Below are 19,545 nucleotides of genomic sequence, written 5' to 3' on the forward strand. Positions count from 1 at the left end.
TCCCCCTCCCTTATATGAACAATGATTATTATCAGATCAGGATTCCTCCAACTATGTCATAGTCGTCGGGTGTTGGCACACCACTGACTATGACGGAGTTTCCCGCCAGGAGCCTCACGGCCTTCAACTTTCCCTTTCAGGTTTGCACCCTCCAGATCGAGTCGGCATCCAACCGGTCCGCGCGTGTGTTCTTAAGGCCAGAGCTCTATTTCAGATCTAGAGACAGAGACCATCCGAAACACAATGCCAGATCAGATTGCGGTGGTTGGGCATCCATACTTCCGGGTCGCTACCCAACTCCTCCCTACCGCCCAAACGGAGAGCACCGGAATGATACTCTCCCCCAAAATTTAAACTCCGCCTATTCAAACCGATCATCATAAAAACTGAAACATTGTATACAGTGTCAGTCAGAAGGTTGTAACTTTGGCCGTTTTCAGTTGAACTTTTCCAATTTTTGAGAGTGTGTCTTGATAATTCTGATGATCCCATGAAGTAGCTTTTTAATAAATTATACACATCAAAAGTAGAACTCCATTTTTGTAGTTGACAACTTTTTTGTACGAACACTCCCTAGCAAGTTACGTATCGACGATGTAATTTCTCCCTCAAATCGACCAATTTCAGTGTAAATCCGTGATATTTTGAGCTGTGCTTCTAAAATTACCATAACTCTCAAGGGAGTGTCCTCACAAAAAAAAATCAACTACAAAAATGGAGATATACTTTTAATCTGTATGGTCCATTAAAAACTTACTAGGTGGGACAATGAGAATTGCCATGGCACGCTGTCAACATTAAACAATTTTAACTGAAATGGTTCAAAGTTTACAACTTTCTGACCGGCACTGTATACAAATTTTCAGTTTTTATAGTGATCGGTTTGAATAGGCGGAGTTTAAACATTGTTGTAACTAATTTTTTAAACTGAATGGTATGTCTGTTCCTCAAGGTTACTCTCGTCTACTTTGAAGGACATTACCGTCGGAACACACGAATGGAAACAAAATAGATCTCAACAGTTTACTCACGGAAAAGAAATAAATGGGCACAAGGTGAAAAACTTGGAAAATGACAATATTTTGGAAACGGAAGAAAAATGGGGAGAGGGAGACGATGAATGCGGGAAAAAGGGTTTCATTTGGAACGGAATCACATAGAAAATTTCAAGGTTTTTGGGAAAGTTTCATCTTAGAAAATAGATGAAACAAAATAAAAATATAGAAGGAAGGGGGGAGAAGTTGTAGTGAAATTTATTCTACAATTCAGCTCAAAATACTAAAATATATGAGGCAGGGAACACATTGGGAATATATATATATAATTTGGAATTGTGATGAGAAAAATTGGAAAGAAAAATTGTTTGGATAGAAAGAATAGTTTTGGAAGAAAAAAGAAGAAGTAAGACTTCTGGAAATGCAAGAGACTCGCAATTTGTGGGATCGATTCAAATTTTAATTACAGACAGCGGGGGGGGGGCGACATTGTTGTTACACTTTTTTGTCATGTTGCACGGGTTGAGGGCACAATGATTGATTGGTTCCTAGATGATTTTTGGATTCAACTACACGTTTGACGATTCCAAGGAACTGTTGTCGCCGGCCTAAAATTATAAAAATTAGGTTGAATTTTGACAAGATTTGACCAACCAAGGTTGGGTACTTGTGAGTCAACACTTGTGGGCACAATAGCTCTTCTGGCTCCAAGCAAATCTCATTCTTTGCCTTCTTTCGAGTCAGTGAGAATCCCTTTCGCACAATCTGTAAATTTGAAATCTTGCAATCCCCTGACCCTGTCTGCCTATGTACCTTCACCCTTCCTGTTTGGGAGATCTGCGGATAATTTCCGGCAGTCAAGAAGTCTCTCTTATCGGCGATGATCTTCTGGCCAAGTAGCTGGTTGAAGTGAGAGGAAAGATGACGTCGGAGTAGTGTCTTGTGCGGTGGCATTTGGAGGATTTCGCACAGAGATTCGGCGGTGAACGATGGTTCGTAGATCTGAAAGTTGTGGATATAGGTTGATAGTAAGCACACTATAATGTTACAAGGGAACATCATGAGGTTGCAAGATTGGAATCGTTCTAAATTGCTATCAGGCATTAATGATAACTTGATAAAGCGTATCCCAAATGTTTGTTTTGTGCTCATCACTTGTCTTTGATAAAAACCGTCTTCCCTCCTGGTTTTGGAAGTTATTCTCCGGAGTTTTACACCTAACTACAAGGGTAAAATTTTGAGACTGTTTTTCTCAGCGGCAAGTGACAAGCATCAAACAAAAGTTGAGGATATGCCTAATCAATCTGTCCTTAACACACGGTAGACGTTTGAGACGATTTCAAATTTGCAACTCCTCAAGGTTTCCCTTGCTAGGAACTTACCATCAAAGCACCGGGTACTCCTGCACAAAGAAGATTTGGTGTGAACTCAGCCAAATCAATTTTCCTCAACCACTCACAGGTCGCAGCATGACTCCACCGAACTACAACATCTGGGCATGGATACTTGTCAGCGATATTTTGATCGATTTTCTTCTCCATTGCATCAAACCGGAAGTCAGTTTTCTTCAAGAACTGGATACTTCTTGCCAAAGTGGCATAATGATGGGCGTTCACCACTTTCATCTCAACTGCATCAGCAGCTGTGAGTGCTAGTAACAACGGACCATCCACCACATTCTCCTCGAATATCTCCTTGTATTGAGGCAATCCAATATCCTCTAACCACCGTAATGTTTGATGAACATCCCACTTGTTGGCAGGTTCCACGATGTCCTCTTCAATTCTTCGAAGTAAAAGTGCCACTCGTTTTCTATGAACCGGATTTTTGATGTTTAGCAGTCCCTCGTACTCGTGCATGCTCATGTTCAAAAAGTGACGACCACTTCTGACATGTCTTGACACATCATGGGCGTATTGGGGATATCCAATTTCAGCAATCCAGTTGCAAAGTTGTTCAGACCTCCAATCCACAAACTGTGAGAGTGGCGGACGCTTTGGCACAGTGCCAAGGTGAGTGGTTGAGCCGAGACGGGCGGTTGACGTTGAACGAGCTGCACTTCCACGACGGAACGAGTTGCTTTGGTCTTGGGATGTCGACCGGGTCAGCTTGCTGAAGATGTTGCGGAGAGAAGAGCGAGTACGCTCCCGGGAGAAGTTCTTGAGGTTGGATTGAGAGGTGGCGGTGTTTAGACCACGACCACGTGCAATCTCATCATCAGATTCAACTGAAAATCAGAGCATGAATTACTGTTATTCTAAATAATGGAAAAAAATAAGGAATCGGTTAATTTTATGTGATTTGTTAAACATTTTTTTGCATGGTTTTAGTAAAACTCAAACCGTGTGGTATTTTCAAAACAAATGTTCAAAACGAACCAATTCGTTACCGGACAAAAAAACGTAGGATACGATTATCATGGATTCGTCAACGCAACATTTAGGTTATTACATTTCAACATGTTGTTAGTGTGCCGGCTCGGGAATAACAGTCAGTCGAACAAACGCAAATATTTTGTTGGAAACTCAAAATGAAAGCAGAACAAAACGTGGTTTTTAGTTTTTGATTCTTGATATTGTGCTCGAAAAAATGCTCATTTAATAATTTCAAGGGATTGCCTGTAAGAATAAAGAATGAATGTTAGAAAATGGCACACACCAAACGGAAAAACGGAAACTGTGCATTTCATGAGACATTCAATCTCTACCTAGATTTGGCGCACTGACTGCGCGCTTCCGCCGCAATTTTTCGTTGATCCATCGGTTCATTTGTGCTCGGTAATTACGTTTGGGTGTCGGATGAGCAACACTGCTCATCGAACCGCCCAACTCACCAGCAGATGTTCCTGATGCGACTGAGAGCTTCTTGGCTGGTAGTGTGAGTGTAGATGATGCCTGGAAACATGGTACAGTTGAATTTCTTTTTTGGGAAATATATTTTACCTTTCCAACACCTCTTGGTAAGCTGGCAGAGGAGTAGTTGTTATGAGCAGCGACTTCATTTCCAATCCTTCGTAGCTCATCGAGTTCAGCGGCTAGCTGACGAGCAGCGGGGGACGATGGAGAACGATATCTAGGTATTCATAATTGAATTTTATAATTTTATACCAGAAAAAAGAATAAAACTCACTGTGCAGCATTAATATTATTGACCCGTTGATTACTACCAATTGGATGCAAATGACGTGGTGTTCCAGCACCAGCTGACGACCAATTATGATGTGGAGAAACTGCGGAGAGAGAGGAGTTGTATGATGAAGACGACTGAACGGTGGACCGTGGACCTTTTCCATTGCTAGCGGTGGAGCTCAAGCTGACAGGGAATGATGTGGAATGAGACATTGAGTCAGATGGCTCATCCATCAGAATTCGACGGATTTGAGCGTTGACATCAAAGTTGTCGGTGTAGTTTCGTTGAGCCGCGTAGAAATCTTCTTGTTGGGACTAAAAAATAATTTTTATCAAAAATCAATCAGCTTATAACTAACCCTCGACCTCATTTGCTCATCCAACGCATTTCTCAAATTATTAATCTGCAGGGATTTATGCTCATTATCAGCCATTAGCCGTTGCACCGCTGTCCGGAGTTGTACCATCTCCTCATCTTGCTTCTCACTCCGGTGTTCTCGGAGTGGTGACATGTAACCTCCGGAGCCATTTCCGTTGGTATGGTGCTGGAGTTGTTGCTGGACCACCATACCATGCATGGATTGGTTAACATGGTCCATCTCGTTCTGGAAATAGGATATACTTGATTTAGAATATAAAGTAAAAGTAAAAGCCAACCATTCAGGAGATTATTCAGATCAAAACGTTGTAATTAGTATGATAATCAATTTGGATTAGTTAAAAATTATAAAATTAAAATTAATTGTGGCTTACATCAACCAACAAAAAAGAGAGAGGCCAGTGAGATTAATAAAGTGCACATCCGGAGCCGAAAAGGACAAATTCAAAAGAGAATTATCCTTTGTGCTCCCATTCTCCCCAATTTTCCAAGAATATCATCCAGAGAGTACACACGACACCACCATCACTCGCCTATTTGGGGATTTAGTTGTTGGGGGAGGAAAGGAAGACTAAAAAACGGACCTGTGAGAGACGCAGCTTCTTCTCGGTTTCGTTTTTCTCACGCTCCAAAGTGGCGTAACGGAGTTTGAGGGAGGACACCTCCGCCAAAAGGTCCATCTTTTTTGACTCGAGCTCTTGGCACTCATCGATGCGATGGTACTTCTGAATGTGTGATTTCGTGTGAAAATGATGAGGGTGCGCCTTTTTGAAAGGGAAAGGACAAGGTATTTTAAGGTTACAAAACATAAATTTGTATTGTGCAGGTACAACGTATTTCTGATTTTAACATTCTGACAGGTCAAAAACAAAATGTGGAGCATGTCATATAACTGAGGTGTTAGCATAACCAATTTTGAACGTTTAAACTCACATCTTGCAAAAGCTCTTCTGTTGATGTCAGATTGTTACGTTTCAACGCCAAAACCGTTTCCAAATCTTTGATTTTCTCTTTCTGCGCGCCAACTTGTTCACTTAACACTGATACCTAAAATAACACAATTTGAAATTTCAGGTTTCAGATTTCTGCGTACACACCTGTAACTGTAAACTGTCTCGAGCCATTGCCAATCGGTGCAGTTTATCCTGCAACTCGGGGTACTCTGGGCACGAGACGGTCGACATCGAAGGCGATGGGCTCTGAAAAGCAAAACCTGCATAAGTCTAGTAGGAAGGCATTGCACAAATTCACAAATGTTACATGCAGTTGTTTTTTAAACTTAATTTTTAAAACAACACAACACAATAAAAAACCTTCGACTTGGCCCGTCTATGTGCCATATTTGATGCATATTATTATATCCTCCGCATTTCGGACGAGTATTTACTAACAGGATTGAAATACACACTGCAAAAAAATGGAAGTATATCAGATTAGACATTTTGTAAAAGGTTGAGAGAAAAGAAATTGAATAAAATCTTCAGAAAGAGCTCCTAAAAATAGTAATTTCGACGCAAGAGCCTCCCCTTCGGAAAGCCGTCATACTTGTTTGTTCAAACTGAATAATTCCCTCATCCATCCATTGCCGTTACCAGCAACAGACAACTGATTGCTTTCAATTGTTTGCATTGCTTTTCAAATCTACACATAAGAGAAAGAACACGGATATTTTTTTTCAAAAGGGCAATGAAAATTCTTTGGGACCTTCTAAGCTTTACACCGCCGAAAATGTCACCAGTCATCTTTTTTTTTGACGATAATTATCTTTTTTGTTCTTTTATTGTATATATTGTTCTTTTATATATGTTCTTATATATTCTGCTCTTTCTGCAATATAGCCAAAGATAATTTGTGTTGTTCTGCCGCCAAAAAGATTTAGAGCGTCCGACTACTACAAAAAGTGAACAGATGTCATTTCCTTGATGCTCTCGTCCACATGTCAAAGCAAACGAGAGAGAAAGGGATAAGCATTCCACACATTCCTCGAGACAACGAATGTCACTTCGTTCATCACTTTATCAAAAGGAGGGCTCACTACTGCTTTCACGAATTGGCGGATCAAAACTTTGAACATGTGCTAGTTTCCTAGTTTCCTAGTTTCAACGGAATGTTACTAACTGAACGGGATAAGACATGAAGACACACAGGATGAGAAAGAAGAAGGATTAGATAGGAATCAGAATTAGATGAGAAATTAAAAAAAAACACACGTTAGATGAGAGAAAAGGTCAAATTCTATCAGTTTTCATAAAAATTGAAAAATGGAAAACCACAGCAACACTACTAACCAAACTGATCCAACTCGCTCCACGAGTGTCTCTTGATGGGAGCTGATTCAACGGTGTCATTGACAACAACGGTATTTGTGGGACCGCAGTCATCAGACTAGCCGTGTACTTGGAATCACTCAGACTCCGATGAATTTTGTGTTGTGGTTTACTAGTAAACCCTCCACTACCCCGCATACGGTACGGTGGTGGTGGCGGTAGGTAAGAGCAACTGGAACCTGCGGATGGTGCAGAACCGAAACCGGAGTCCGAGTAATGGGTCACATAGGGAATGGCTTGGCGGCTGAAGAACGCTTTTAGGCAAAAAGGTTAATTAGCTGGGAGGAAAATTTAAATTCAATAATTTAAAAATTCAAAGGAGTGGTATTCTAAATGATAATTTTTGAAGGGTCTGGGTCTGGAGAAAACGAAAAAGGAAGGTTTGATCCTTTTTTCGAAATATATATCAAAAAGGGTTCCAGGAGGATAACCAGGAACCCTTACTACTCATTCATTTCCTCAACTTCTTTTGTCCAACACATGGGAGAGAGGAAAAGGGGGGGGGGGGGTAGATTACTTGAGAAAATTGGAAACATGTCGAAAAGAGCGCCAAATGACTGACTAACCCAACCACAAAAGAGTCATCCCCCCTTCATTCCCTTTTTGTGCTACAACTACTACTCACCGTTTGATTGACCCATTATCCTTGAATATATTGCCACTGCCCGAACTGCGCAATGAGTCTCGTTCTCTGTCCACCGACGCGGCGAACGCATCAATTTGGGAATTTTGGGAAGAGCTAACGGTTAGCGCATCTTCAGATGGCATAGCAACAGCGCCATACGCGTCGCTGATGCTATGACGGGAGTACATGTCGGAGTTGGATTACTGTAGAAAGATAATAGGGTCTAATGTTTTTAAAATTGATTGGTAGAGTTGGATGATATACTGATATTAGACTTTCTCGAAAAATAAACAAAAATGACACTCAGGAATCACAAAAAATTCAATTTTAATAGAAAGTCGGAATTGTTGACAATAAAATTGAACACATTTTCAAATTTACTAGGGAAAGTCGTGGAGCCAGTTTGAGTTATAGCACGTGACTTATATCATTGGAAAGCTGAGAAAACGCTAATTTCAAATATGTATACAATTTTTGTCCTCGCGGCCTGGTATTCAAGAAAAACAAGGTCAACGTTCGATAAAAATGATAGATTATTACCTTTCCAACACACGAAACATTTTTTGCAACCATTTTTGCACCTTCGCGTGTTAAAAAGGTTACAATTCTCAGTTTTTCCAAATGTTGACCTTGTTTTTTTGAATACCAAGCATCGAGGGCAAAAATTGATAGTATATTTAGAATCAGCGTTTTCAATGTTATAAGTTACGTCCCATAACTCCAAACTGACTCCATACCCTTTCCTAGTCAAAACCTTAGAAAATAAATTCATACTAAATATTCAAATTTCCTAACAGAGATTAAAAACATCCAACTCCCCAAAACCTTACCTAATTATCCAATCAACGTCTCCTCCCGTGGTGAGATAAACAAAAATAAAAGTATAAAAGTATAAAATAAGTGGCGGTGACTATAGTCTAAAGATTTTTTGCAAGGGACCCTTCTCTCTCTCTATCCCTCTGATAAGATAAAGAGAGAATAGAGGGTGGGCAGACAAGTTGTGGAATGCGTGATGTGATGACAACTGTTCTCCAAGACAAGCCGGGCACCCTCACACGGATCAATCACTACTAGCACACGAAGCACAAGAGACAAACGGGAAGAGAAGAGGGAAAATTCTTGTCTCCTCCGATCTACTTCTCTGTTTCTCCGTTACTATTATCCCCCCAAGAAACTTTTTCTCTGCCGGGAAGCGGAGCCCCCGGGAGAAGAAAAATATAACGTATGTTCCCCTATCCCTTGCTTGCTCCACTTCTATCTTTTCGAGTACAGATCATATACACAAGCTTTTACACACTATTCTCTCATTTTCAACTGCTACTAACTACCACAGAAAGATGGGAGAGACAATTATTGATATATTTGACGATTTGAAAAATAAATGTCTCTTGCACCTATCACCCTCTCATGTTGCAGTCTGCAGGAAGACAGAGGTTTTCTAGGTTTTCTATCATCTCACACAAATTGACAAGCGACACTTCAAAGAGGTGCCGATTGGGTGATTATCATTAGTTGGGATGAGTTGTGTTGGTTTGTTGTTTGCAGGTATGTACGAAAAGATGTGGAACAACAAATAGTGATAAAAAGTTGTTCGTGTCTAAAATATTGGGAACAATATATTATACGAGATGGAGAAAAAAGTTGTAAAAAATATGAGTAGTTGATTAATGATAGATTTAAATTGCACTAACTAGGGAATGATCCGGACGTATTTCGGAAATCTGGGTCGAATTATATATATATATATCTTTTTGAATATGCATTCCAGTTTGCAGAACATTTCCATGAAAACCGTTATTTAGGTTTTTGTGAGATCTCAGTACTACAATTGGAAACTTTGAAGTGGATTCAACGGGAATGCAATAAACCATAATATGTTTCAAGCAACGGAAAACATGTTCAGTTTCAGGAACTTGTAAGTTTGGACATTCTGTAATGATAATCTTACATTAGGAGTCACGAAATCAAAGTTGGGGAAAAAGGAAAATCCAAGAACCCAGTGTTATCCCAAAATTTCAGCAGCCCAACACCGAAAAAAAAAACGTTCTACCCAGGGATTATCCAACCTTTTCGTGCCTCTTCATCACTAACATACGGCAATTTTCTTGCGTTCCCGCTTATAAAAGAGATGAGATGAATGCCTCCCCGAATATACATATATTTATAAACGTCTTCTCGGTTATAAATGACTCGACCAAATACGAATCTATGTTTTTTTGTCCGAGAGCTCTTTTGTCATCAAGGGGGTATTTTCTTAGTCGAGGAGCTTAGAGATCGGACATGAGACGAGATGTGAGAACGATTTATCATGTGGGAACAAAGAAAACTGGATTTGAAGAAGTTCAACGCTACAGTACTCAAAAAAAACAGTCTGGGTAAAAAGTTACCAGAAAATCAAATGGCAACATTTCTAAAGAGCCATGTGAGCTGCAGACAATGGAAAACATCCCAATATCTATTATTCAAACCGGATCTTCTTTTTCATCCTCAACCAAAAACATTCAAGACAACAAAGTGACTAAAACGAGTATCTCTTCAGAGAAGTGCTTTTTCGGAAAGAATTCAAAATGAGTGGAGAATTCAGTTGGCTTTCCTTCCTCCCACCCACAAAAACCGCAACTCAACTTCTAAATGACAGGGAGGGCACCGAAAAACTAGAAAAGAAAGAAGAAGCACAACAGAAAGAAGAAGAAGAAAAAAGGGAAGACCAACTTTTTTGGTAATTGTTAGTTGATGAGGTCCAGTAGGAAAAATGCATTCAGTTTTTGAAGGTCCTTAAAGAAATTGTTTAGAAAATTCATAACTTTCCAGAATCTTGAATAAGGGATTCAGGAATGATAACCCAAAAACGAAAAAATATCCAAACAGAACATAGAGAGAGGCTTAGAAAGATGACGAAGAAGAGTCTCTCAGTTTGGATATGTCTGTCTTTTTTCTCCGGAAGGGACACACCAGTCCAAGTATTGGTGTAGGGACTCGGGACCTCTGTCGCTAATTGTGTTAGTATCGGCCGGTCGTCCCACCCGCCCTATCTCCGGAGCCTTTCTTTCAGAACTGCTTCGCTATTCGGCAACATTGTCTTGTTTCTTCTTCTCTCTTTTCTTTTCTCTATCCATTTTAGTGTATGTAGAGATAGAGATAGGATAAAGTTATTTTGGAAGTAGGAGAGTGGTCAGTAAGTTTGAGAAAGATTTTTCATTTTCCCGCGCAGAAATATTTTTTTGAATCATAACAATTAGACATATCGACTGGCCAAGTTTCCAATTTTTGATTCACACAAAACATACATGCAAAATATTACTTTAACCAAACTAACCGTCCGTCCAGCCACCCATTTCATAATTTTCAGGCGTGTCTCCAAATCTGGCCTCTCCGTCATCGTGTGCTCGTCGATAGCTTTTACAAACTCCTGATAAATCCTTGGTGGACTGAATAGTGAAGATGAAGACGTTGGTAGATCAGATGGTGGCGACTCAACTCCAGATGAACCGTCGGAACCCAAATCTATAACATTTCAGGAATTAGAGAACGGTATCGATCGGAAATGCTAGATTATTGTTTTTGATAGAACAATTTGGAAGAAACGAGGAAACGCTATGAGTCATAACACTCTTAACGATTGGGAATGGCGAAACTCAATTAAAACAGTTTTTATTTTAAAAACAGGTTGAATAGCCTACAATGTTTTATAGAAAACAATTTTTTCAGCTTTGATTTCATTATTTACACGTAAAGCGTAGGAAAACCAAAAAATATGTATTATAATATATATATATATATATATATATATATATATATATATATATATATATATATAAAGATATATATATATATAAAGAAAAATTCGGAGAAGATTGTTAAGACTCTAAAACTGGAAGACACCTTATCAGTGATTATGAGTGTAAACATAATATGCTGACTGGCATCTTTTCTTAAAGGTGTTTAAGTCGAAATTCTTTGAAAAAAGTAGAGATACCAACCTGTACGATGTTTCCAATCACTACTAATCCATTGGCGGTTTATTTCCCGGCTAGACCTTTCATCATCTGCATTTCCATTGTCAATGTCTAAAATAAGAGCCAATATAATATATTTTTGGTAAAGCAAAAAAAAGAAGAAATGAATCTTGTACTGGTTAACACATTATTTTTCTTTCATACGCCCTTTTTCTCAATTCCACTCACCATCATTTATATGCTGCTTGTGAGAATGACCATTCTCCATTATTCTTGGGGAATATGTCGACCTGAGTGATGGAGGCGGTGGTAGTAGGTCTCGGAATGATTTTTTGATGATGGGTGTCGGACCGACGGATCCGATTGTGGTGGTACTCCGAGAAGTTGTGTTTCCTGAAAAAAAATTTTTGGTTGGATCAAAGAGAAATCTCATTTTAAAACCACTTTTGGTGTCAAGGACCCATTCGACCATTTCAGTCACCACTCATTTTCTCTTCTAAGCAAACATGTTTACCTCCTGTTATCTTCTCTGTCATTATCGAGTACCAATACAAGACAAAAGTCGAAAGAAGCGAAAGAAAGAAAAGTGAAGTACTTTGAGAAGGAGGAAATGAATAAAATGTAAATAAATACCAGTTGGGAACCACTGAACTTTTTTGGGGGGGCGCGTCAGTGAACTGATGAATTTAAATTGGAAATGAAATAAATTGGGAGAAGAAAATGAAGTGTGCAATTTTTCAAAGTTTATTTCAATTCAAATTGTGTTTGTCACTAGTCTCTGTGTTTGTTAGGGTTGGTGGAAAAATAGGGGAAAAGTTGGAAATTGGGGGGGGAAGGAAAGAAAGTGTGTGTGGTTGTGTTTGCGCGGTACGGAAATTTGATGGAAATGAAAAGAGGAACGGAAATTCCACTCCGCGCTTCATTTTTCTGTTTTAAGAGTTTCGGTCACACTGGCGGCAAAAAAGGACATTCGACTCCCCTACTAACCATTTTACCAAAAATGACAAAGGCATGGGGGCGACATTTGAAACGATGCGTTATTCAATATTCATATTTCTTTTTTTAGTTAACTAAGCTTTTGAAGAGACTGAAATTTAAATCATTAGAATCAAAACACATATTTTGTGGAAAAAATATTTTCTATTTTAGTTATTTTAGCTAGAAACACAGGAAGAAGATATAGAATATCAGCTAGCTGAGTGGTTACTTCACTGGTAACATTAAAAAACAAAAGGATGAATGGAGGGTAGGAAGTAATGAAATGAAAATGAACAGAGGCTACTTGCAGAAAAAGAAAATTGACATCATAGCCTTATGGGAATTTAATGACTTTCTGACTTTTGAAAACATGACAATATGTTGTTCTTTCTCAGTTGCACCTAATCAAAATATGTGAAAAACGATAATCTAAGCTAATTCACACAAACTGACAATTTCAAAACCAAAGTTTTTCATCTAAACTAAAAAAAATCGGACTAGTACAACTCGTGTGACGCTTCTACAAAAAAGGAAGCAAACCTCCGAAAATGAAAATGAAAATACAAATATTTTGTACCACCTGCCTCGGTACGTGTCGTCGTTCTCTTTTTCAAAAAGGCTGGTCGTTATGAATAGAACAAACTGGTCGGGGGCCGGTAGACGATGGACATTGCCGGTCAATCGGGAACGAAAAAAGAGGTCTACAACCTCAAAAAAGGAGGTAGAAGAGGAAGAAGATAGGTGGGAGGGAAAAACTGTGAAATGAAGCAAATAAAACAATTTTCTTTTTCTTCTTTATTGCATCGACCGTCGGAGACAGACTAACCATATGGTTCAGTTTGTTTGCCCTAAAATTGAAACTGACCATTTCTTCTCAATTTTGAAATTTTTGTTCAATATTTGCACTTTTTATTTAAAATGACCTTACCATAGTACGGGAAGTTGAAATTCATCGGTTAGGACTGAAGATCAGACGAATTTGAATGAAATTCACAATTTTGAAGGGCTCGGTTGAATATATTGAATATATAAATGTGTATGAGCGCACTTATTTTTATGACTATAATTTATATTTTTATTTTGCTCTTATTTTTCATTTTTCTGTCCCTCATTTTCATCGTTCTCAATGGACCATTTCGTTTGTCATTTCTCTTTTTATGAGTTTTTTGTGAGAAGATGTTGCTAAGCAATTTTTTTTACTAACCATTTCTTATAATATCATCCAATTGTTCCAGTGCTGATGAGAGTAGCTGGTTAGCTTCGGCGAAGCCATCCATTTTGTTCTGAAAATTCGAAATCATGAAAATTTAAAAAAATCAGAATGTTATACATATCTATAAAAGCAATACAGAATAGTTAGTTATGCCATATAAGTAAAAAAAAATTGTCGGCAATTTCAAAGCGGCTACCGTTGGGTTAAGGTCAGAAAAGAAAGGGACAACGGCGGGTGACGTAATCCCGTCTCAAAAATATATACGACTAATGTGGGAATGTGTCGGGGCTGGTGAGAAACAAGCAGATTTGAATGAGATATGGTGTAAAGGATTTTGGGTTTATTTTGAATATAGAAATGCTCTGCATACTGTAAGATACCAGTGATTGCTATTTGCTAAAGAGAACCAGATTCAATTAAAATGAAATGATTGGTACGACCCAAGGGTCTGCAACAGCTGGTACCAGGCGGGACAATCAAAAAAGTCGCAGGGCTTTCCAGATCCAGCTGTATTTGTCTACTTAGAGATATTAATAATGAAGAAACATTAGTAATATGAGGGTAATGAATTAGAAATAACAGTTATTCACACATTTCTACAATGAATTTAATCAAAATTGTCACGGGTCGGGGCCGTCGGTTCAGGATTTAAATTCAAAAAAAAAGAGCTAAATGTTGAACAAAATTTTGAATTTTCTCAGGAAAATGTCGACTTTTTGACTATACTTCAGAATTCAATCAAATACTAGTTATACATCAAGAAAATGGATATTTTAAACATAAAAAAATTTTTAGTGCAAAAAATTTAGTTGAAATTAGGTACCTTTTCTTGAAGACGGACCGGGCCGAAATTCGACAAGTTTGAATTTAATAGCTAAGGGATATTTCAAAAAACTATTCGGATACTATCCACCATATGGTTTTCGTTTTCCGGAAACCTAGTGAATCAGTAAATACAATAAAAAGGGGAAAGACATAGTCCAAGCAACATGTGCGTTCACGCTCACACGAACACTGTTATCTCGGCCCAATCTTTTCGCCGTTCTTCCTTTCTACTCCGCCAGCTGCCCTTTCTATTGTGTGAAATTGATGTTGACCGGCTGGAGACGTTACCCCCAACATGGTCCTCTTCTATTGAAAGCAACAGAAGTGCCTTACAAATACAGCCGGCTGGCGGCAACTACCTTAACGGGTTTGCACATCCGGCACCTCTTATTTATGAGGTCTTGTCATCGAGATCTACTCAAGGAGAAAAGAGAAAGCCGAAACCTTATTAGGAAATTTGATTAATGTTGCTTTTCTGTTGCTCTTCTCTTGTTCCCTTTTTTAATGCTAATGGAACATTGACCAAGAGGAAATAAGTGTCTTTCTTAGAATGTCCTTAGATGGGAAGCTAACAGAAAGAGTTGGGTGGTAGAATGGCATGAAACGAACGAGATTTGATTCCATAATTGTTACGAGTCAGGAAACAATAATAGAGAAAAGACCACCAACCGAAAATAGACAAAGATAGAAGTTCAGAATAAGACAAGTAGAGAGAATGTAAGTCTAATAAAATGAGTGGCTCAACGAAAAAAAAGAGCATTTTATCAGAAACTCAATCAGCAGCACATATGTGATGTGAAGAATCAAATTGTAACATGAATGGAGGAGAAGGAAAACGGTATTGTACTTTTTTAATAATCCTTTTTAATAATCCTTTAGCAAAATATATAAGATTTATGTACTGTTACAATGTTAGACCCCCAGACGCATCTTTACTTGAACACACTTACCTTCGGTAATACTATCGGTATAGTACGCCGACGAATATTAGTGTTTGACAAGGCAGATGATGAGTACACCATAATAGGACACTACTAACAATCTCAGAGAAATAGCCGGTGCCTCCAAAAAGAATACAGGGGGAAAAGCCGACACAAACAGTATAGGTGAGGAAGAATGGGGAAGAGAAAGGTCTCGAAAGGCTAAGTCGTCGATCAAACAGAGAAATACTCAGCGGCTTGAGTGAGAGGAAGTGGGATTTGCAACAGCGGATTGTGGTTTGATGATAAAACGGTTAGGAGCAGGGAGGTGGCTCTTCCGAAACCTTTTGTTTGTGATGTACGAGAAAATGGACAAAAAATAATGTTAAAAGTCAAGTGGGGTAAAAAGATCACGACTAGTAACAAAATTACGAAAAACGTTTGGTATATGTAGAGTTCGCTTAAGAAAAACATACTACCAACGAAAAAGTGACTGAAGGTGTAAAAAATGTCAAACTGAGAAGAGAATCGCAGTATGTTAGTGAAATGGTGCGTTGTCAGAAAAGTCAATTGAATTCGTATTGACAGACAGGAAGGGCAGGAGGCAGCACGCATAAATGCACAATTAGGCTACTGTAGAAATACTTGTGGAAAAGAAACAGTTGGGCAGGGAAAAACTGGATAGAATAGATAGACAGTCAGAGAAATAGACAGATGGAGAAAAAAAAAGATTTGGATGATTGACGGTTCTTCTATTCAGTGAATAACTTTTTTTGTTCTACTAAATATTCTGGATTATTCTGGATACTTGACATTCCTTGAGATTCCTCCTTATCACAAGTTATAAATATATCTTATTCACATACATCATGAAAACAATAGAAATAACGTAAGAACCCATTCATTCAAATTTATTTTCCGCGAAATAGCGTATAGGGTGAGAAGCTTATCACCACCGCCCCAAAATTAAGCCGCTGATAAATGCTTGCAGGAAAAAAGGGTTTCGAATTAAAACGCGCATTTCGAATGACTGAATGTGTATTTGTGATGCGATAAATTGATAAACTGGATTCTGGAAGCTAGGCTAGTAGAAGACAATAAAAATTGAATGGAATGGGGAAAAATGAATGATGTGCGAAGACGAGGGGGAAGGATTGAAAAAAAAATAGCAAAAAAAGAAGCTGAATGGCAAGAACCCACATATCTTTGGCTCTTTATGAGACGATCATTCGAATAGTCGTTGCATTGGGTGTGAGGAGGGAGTAGGAATAAAAAAAACTATAGAATGATGTGTGAGAAACGAGAAACAAAGAGTTGATGTTGTTTTTTGAAACTTTTCAAAGTTCATGTGCACTTTCTGCTTGGAACAGAAGTAATACAAATTAAGAATGGTTCAGTGAGTGGTGCATCACTAAAATTTTTCGATTCTTCTGCGATAAATCAGGAAAACCACTCTACTATAATAATTCCGATCACTTATTAGGCCTGAATGACCAATCCTATCAAATCAACAAAAACAGAACAAGGAAACAGACAAAAAAGATTGTGTGGGAAAGACGTTGAAGAGAAATGGGACGGTGTTGGTGATAACATTTGTTCGTCGTACACACGCACACACATGCGCGTCCTTATCATAAGAAGTAAAGAGAGACAGAGAATGTTGCCTTTCTCAATGTGTATGAATTGGTATGAATATTATTGTAACAACCTTATAGTTGAGGCGAAGGTAGGACACCGTCTTAACGGCCTATTGCGTTTAACACACACCTTGGCGGAGAAGATGGAGGGAGGTGGAAGGAAGGAAGACTTTGTACTACATAAATGTGCGATGGGCCGGAGGGGAATTGCATTTGATGAGATGGTATAGGATGGATTGGTACAAAGTGCTTTGTGTGGTTTTCATGAACCGAATAATTGAAGAATTTCTCACTTATAAATTATTATACTTGTGAAATAAACTCGTTAAAATAAATGTCACAAGCTTTGAACGAAATTTTGAAAATTTTTATATTTTTCTCCGAAAACGTCGAATTTTCTACTGTACTTCAGAACTCAATCAAAAACTATAAATGCATCAAGAAATTAGATTTTTTCAGACTTGTCACGGGCCGGGCCGGGCCGAAATCAGGAAAAATCTCGGCCCGGCCCGGAGCGGTCAAGAAAAATCTCGGCCCGGCCCAGCCCGGCCCGCTCGGCTCGTTTTGAAACATTTTGAGTTTTTGAATTTTTTTGGAATTTTTTGAAATTTTCTGAAAAATGTGATTATGTATGATAATTTAAGCATTTTTACTCTATTTTTTCTAAAAATTTCAAATAAAATTTGGTAAAAACGGGTTCCCATTTTTGAATCCGGGCAGACCGGGCCAAGAGAAATTTCGGCCCGGCCCGGCCCGGTCCGACCGGGCCGAAATCAGGAAAAATCTCGGCCCGGCCCGGCCCGGGCCGGCCCGATTTTTGACAAGTCTGGATTTTTTTAATGTAAGAGAACATTTTGTCAAAAAATAGATAACTTTTCTCGAAGCCGGGCCAAAGTTTGATAAGTTAGGAATACTACTGACCTAAGATTAGGTATCTTTATGTACTAGAGAATGGGCGTCACCGATAACAGAAAAAGTTCCAAATTGGTCATCAAGAAACAAAATAGCCATTAAAAACAGACACATTCCAACCAAGTCTCATCGAATACAACGGGAATCAGGAAATCGGGGAGGAATGGATCACGCTTCTTGTCTCGAAATGAATGGTGAATCGTAAATCAGCCCCCCCTTGAAACCAAAACCGCAATAAAATGTTAATGTTAATGCGCCCCTAGCGTTAAATTTCACTTCTTATGGTATCACCGTTTTCTTTTTCACTTTTTCGCCTTTTTCTCCAGAAAACCGGACAGAAATTTGAATCGAAAAGTGGAGATAGAAGAGAAAAGTGTATTTCTGAATGTGAGTCTGACGGAGGTAATTATTACTATAATATCTTTTATGACACCCATTCGGATTCAAGTGTACACTATCATTATTATCTTTTTATCTTCTTATCAGTACGCATCTTCTGGATTCAAATTGACTGTACACCACAGGTTTAGCATATTACGCCATTTTTCACCTAGACCGCACCCAAGCCGGTTTTTTCTCTTTTTTTTCAGAATGACACACAAAAATGCAGAATTGGGTGTGGATGAGACAAGAAGGAATTCAGAATTCTCAATAAAAATGACAAACTTGAGGGAAGAAAAAGGCAAAAAAAATCTGTTCACTCTTACTGCCCACATTTTCCTTTCATGACAAAAATGACTCATTTTATGGTCTTTTCAGCGGTTCTCGCCTGTCCGGCAACTTTGGTTTCTGATGTTTCAAAAAAAAGCTGTTTTTTTGATGTGTATGAGCAAGAGGAATTTCAATCCAGAAAAAAGCAATTCAAAAACGCGAAATTTCAGCAAACAGATTAGGAAAAAGAAGAACAAGAACTTCTGCATTCAAACTTTTGGCTTCCTTCAGTTTTTCCATTTTTCGAAAAATTGAAAAAGAAAAACATGACATAAATGTTATATTCTAAAATTAAATAAGATGCGGGAAAATGCAAATGTCTTCAATAATGGAAGAACTTCTCGGATAACAATAATTACAACAAAGAAAAAAGTGAAAGAGGGAAATATGAGAAAAACTGACCAGAAGGAGAGAAACAGAAGAACGTTCGCTATCCCCCCTGTGCGGAGAGGACACACGATATGTCGATCCGATCCACTCACCGGTTGCGCGGGAGAGACAACGGGACACCATCAAGGCTTAGGAGGCTCCTCATTGTTTCTGGGTCTCATCGTTTTTTGTACTATTTCTAGAATAATAAAAAGCGTGACAAGGGGGATAATCAGAAGATGGGATTTTAGATTTGCCAGGTAAAGGGAAACAGCCCTGATATTTTTTAAAATTAATCTTAGAGGTTAGAAATAATCAATTGAAAGGATTGTAATATCATATTTGTAGGATTCTACTACTACTATCAAATTTTTGTATTTTTTTTAGCTTACTCAGTTTCTCAGCAATTGAACAAAATAAATTCCGCCAAACTATAAAACCATATTTAAAACTGAACAAGTCAATGATATCTGCATGTACACATCATCTAAGCCAAGGTACACATGACCCTCTTAGCTCATCCCCTCATTGTCTTCCCCCTCAACGCCTCATGGTCTCTTTTTTCTCAAG

General features: G+C 38.5%; 2 protein-coding genes across 2 annotated transcripts; both read right to left on the minus strand.

The window, feature by feature from the left end:
- Window positions 1-1,564: 1,564 nt before the first annotated feature.
- On the minus strand, window positions 1,565-7,642 carry GCK72_025777 (uncharacterized protein; the record flags this gene model as incomplete). Its single annotated transcript, XM_053736477.1, has 13 exons — window positions 1,565-1,603; window positions 1,650-1,760; window positions 1,809-1,997; window positions 2,378-3,222; window positions 3,781-3,889; window positions 3,938-4,067; window positions 4,125-4,438; window positions 4,483-4,728; window positions 5,087-5,227; window positions 5,436-5,549; window positions 5,600-5,701; window positions 6,791-7,073; window positions 7,455-7,642. 13 exons carry the CDS (start codon window positions 7,640-7,642, stop codon window positions 1,565-1,567), a joined length of 2,811 nt encoding a protein of 936 aa, XP_053580043.1.
- A 3,047-nt stretch (window positions 7,643-10,689) lies between these two features.
- Window positions 10,690-13,665, minus strand: GCK72_025778 (uncharacterized protein; the record flags this gene model as incomplete). The annotated part of the gene is made up of 4 exons (XM_003105587.2): window positions 10,690-10,958; window positions 11,435-11,521; window positions 11,639-11,803; window positions 13,593-13,665. The coding sequence occupies 4 exons, from the start codon at window positions 13,663-13,665 to the stop codon at window positions 10,690-10,692; spliced, it is 594 nt and encodes a 197-aa protein (XP_003105635.2).
- Between the last annotated feature and the right edge of the window lie 5,880 nt (window positions 13,666-19,545).

The sequence above is a fragment of the Caenorhabditis remanei genome, chromosome X, assembly GCF_010183535.1.
Source record: "Caenorhabditis remanei strain PX506 chromosome X, whole genome shotgun sequence".
Lineage (NCBI taxonomy): Eukaryota > Metazoa > Nematoda > Chromadorea > Rhabditida > Rhabditidae > Caenorhabditis > Caenorhabditis remanei.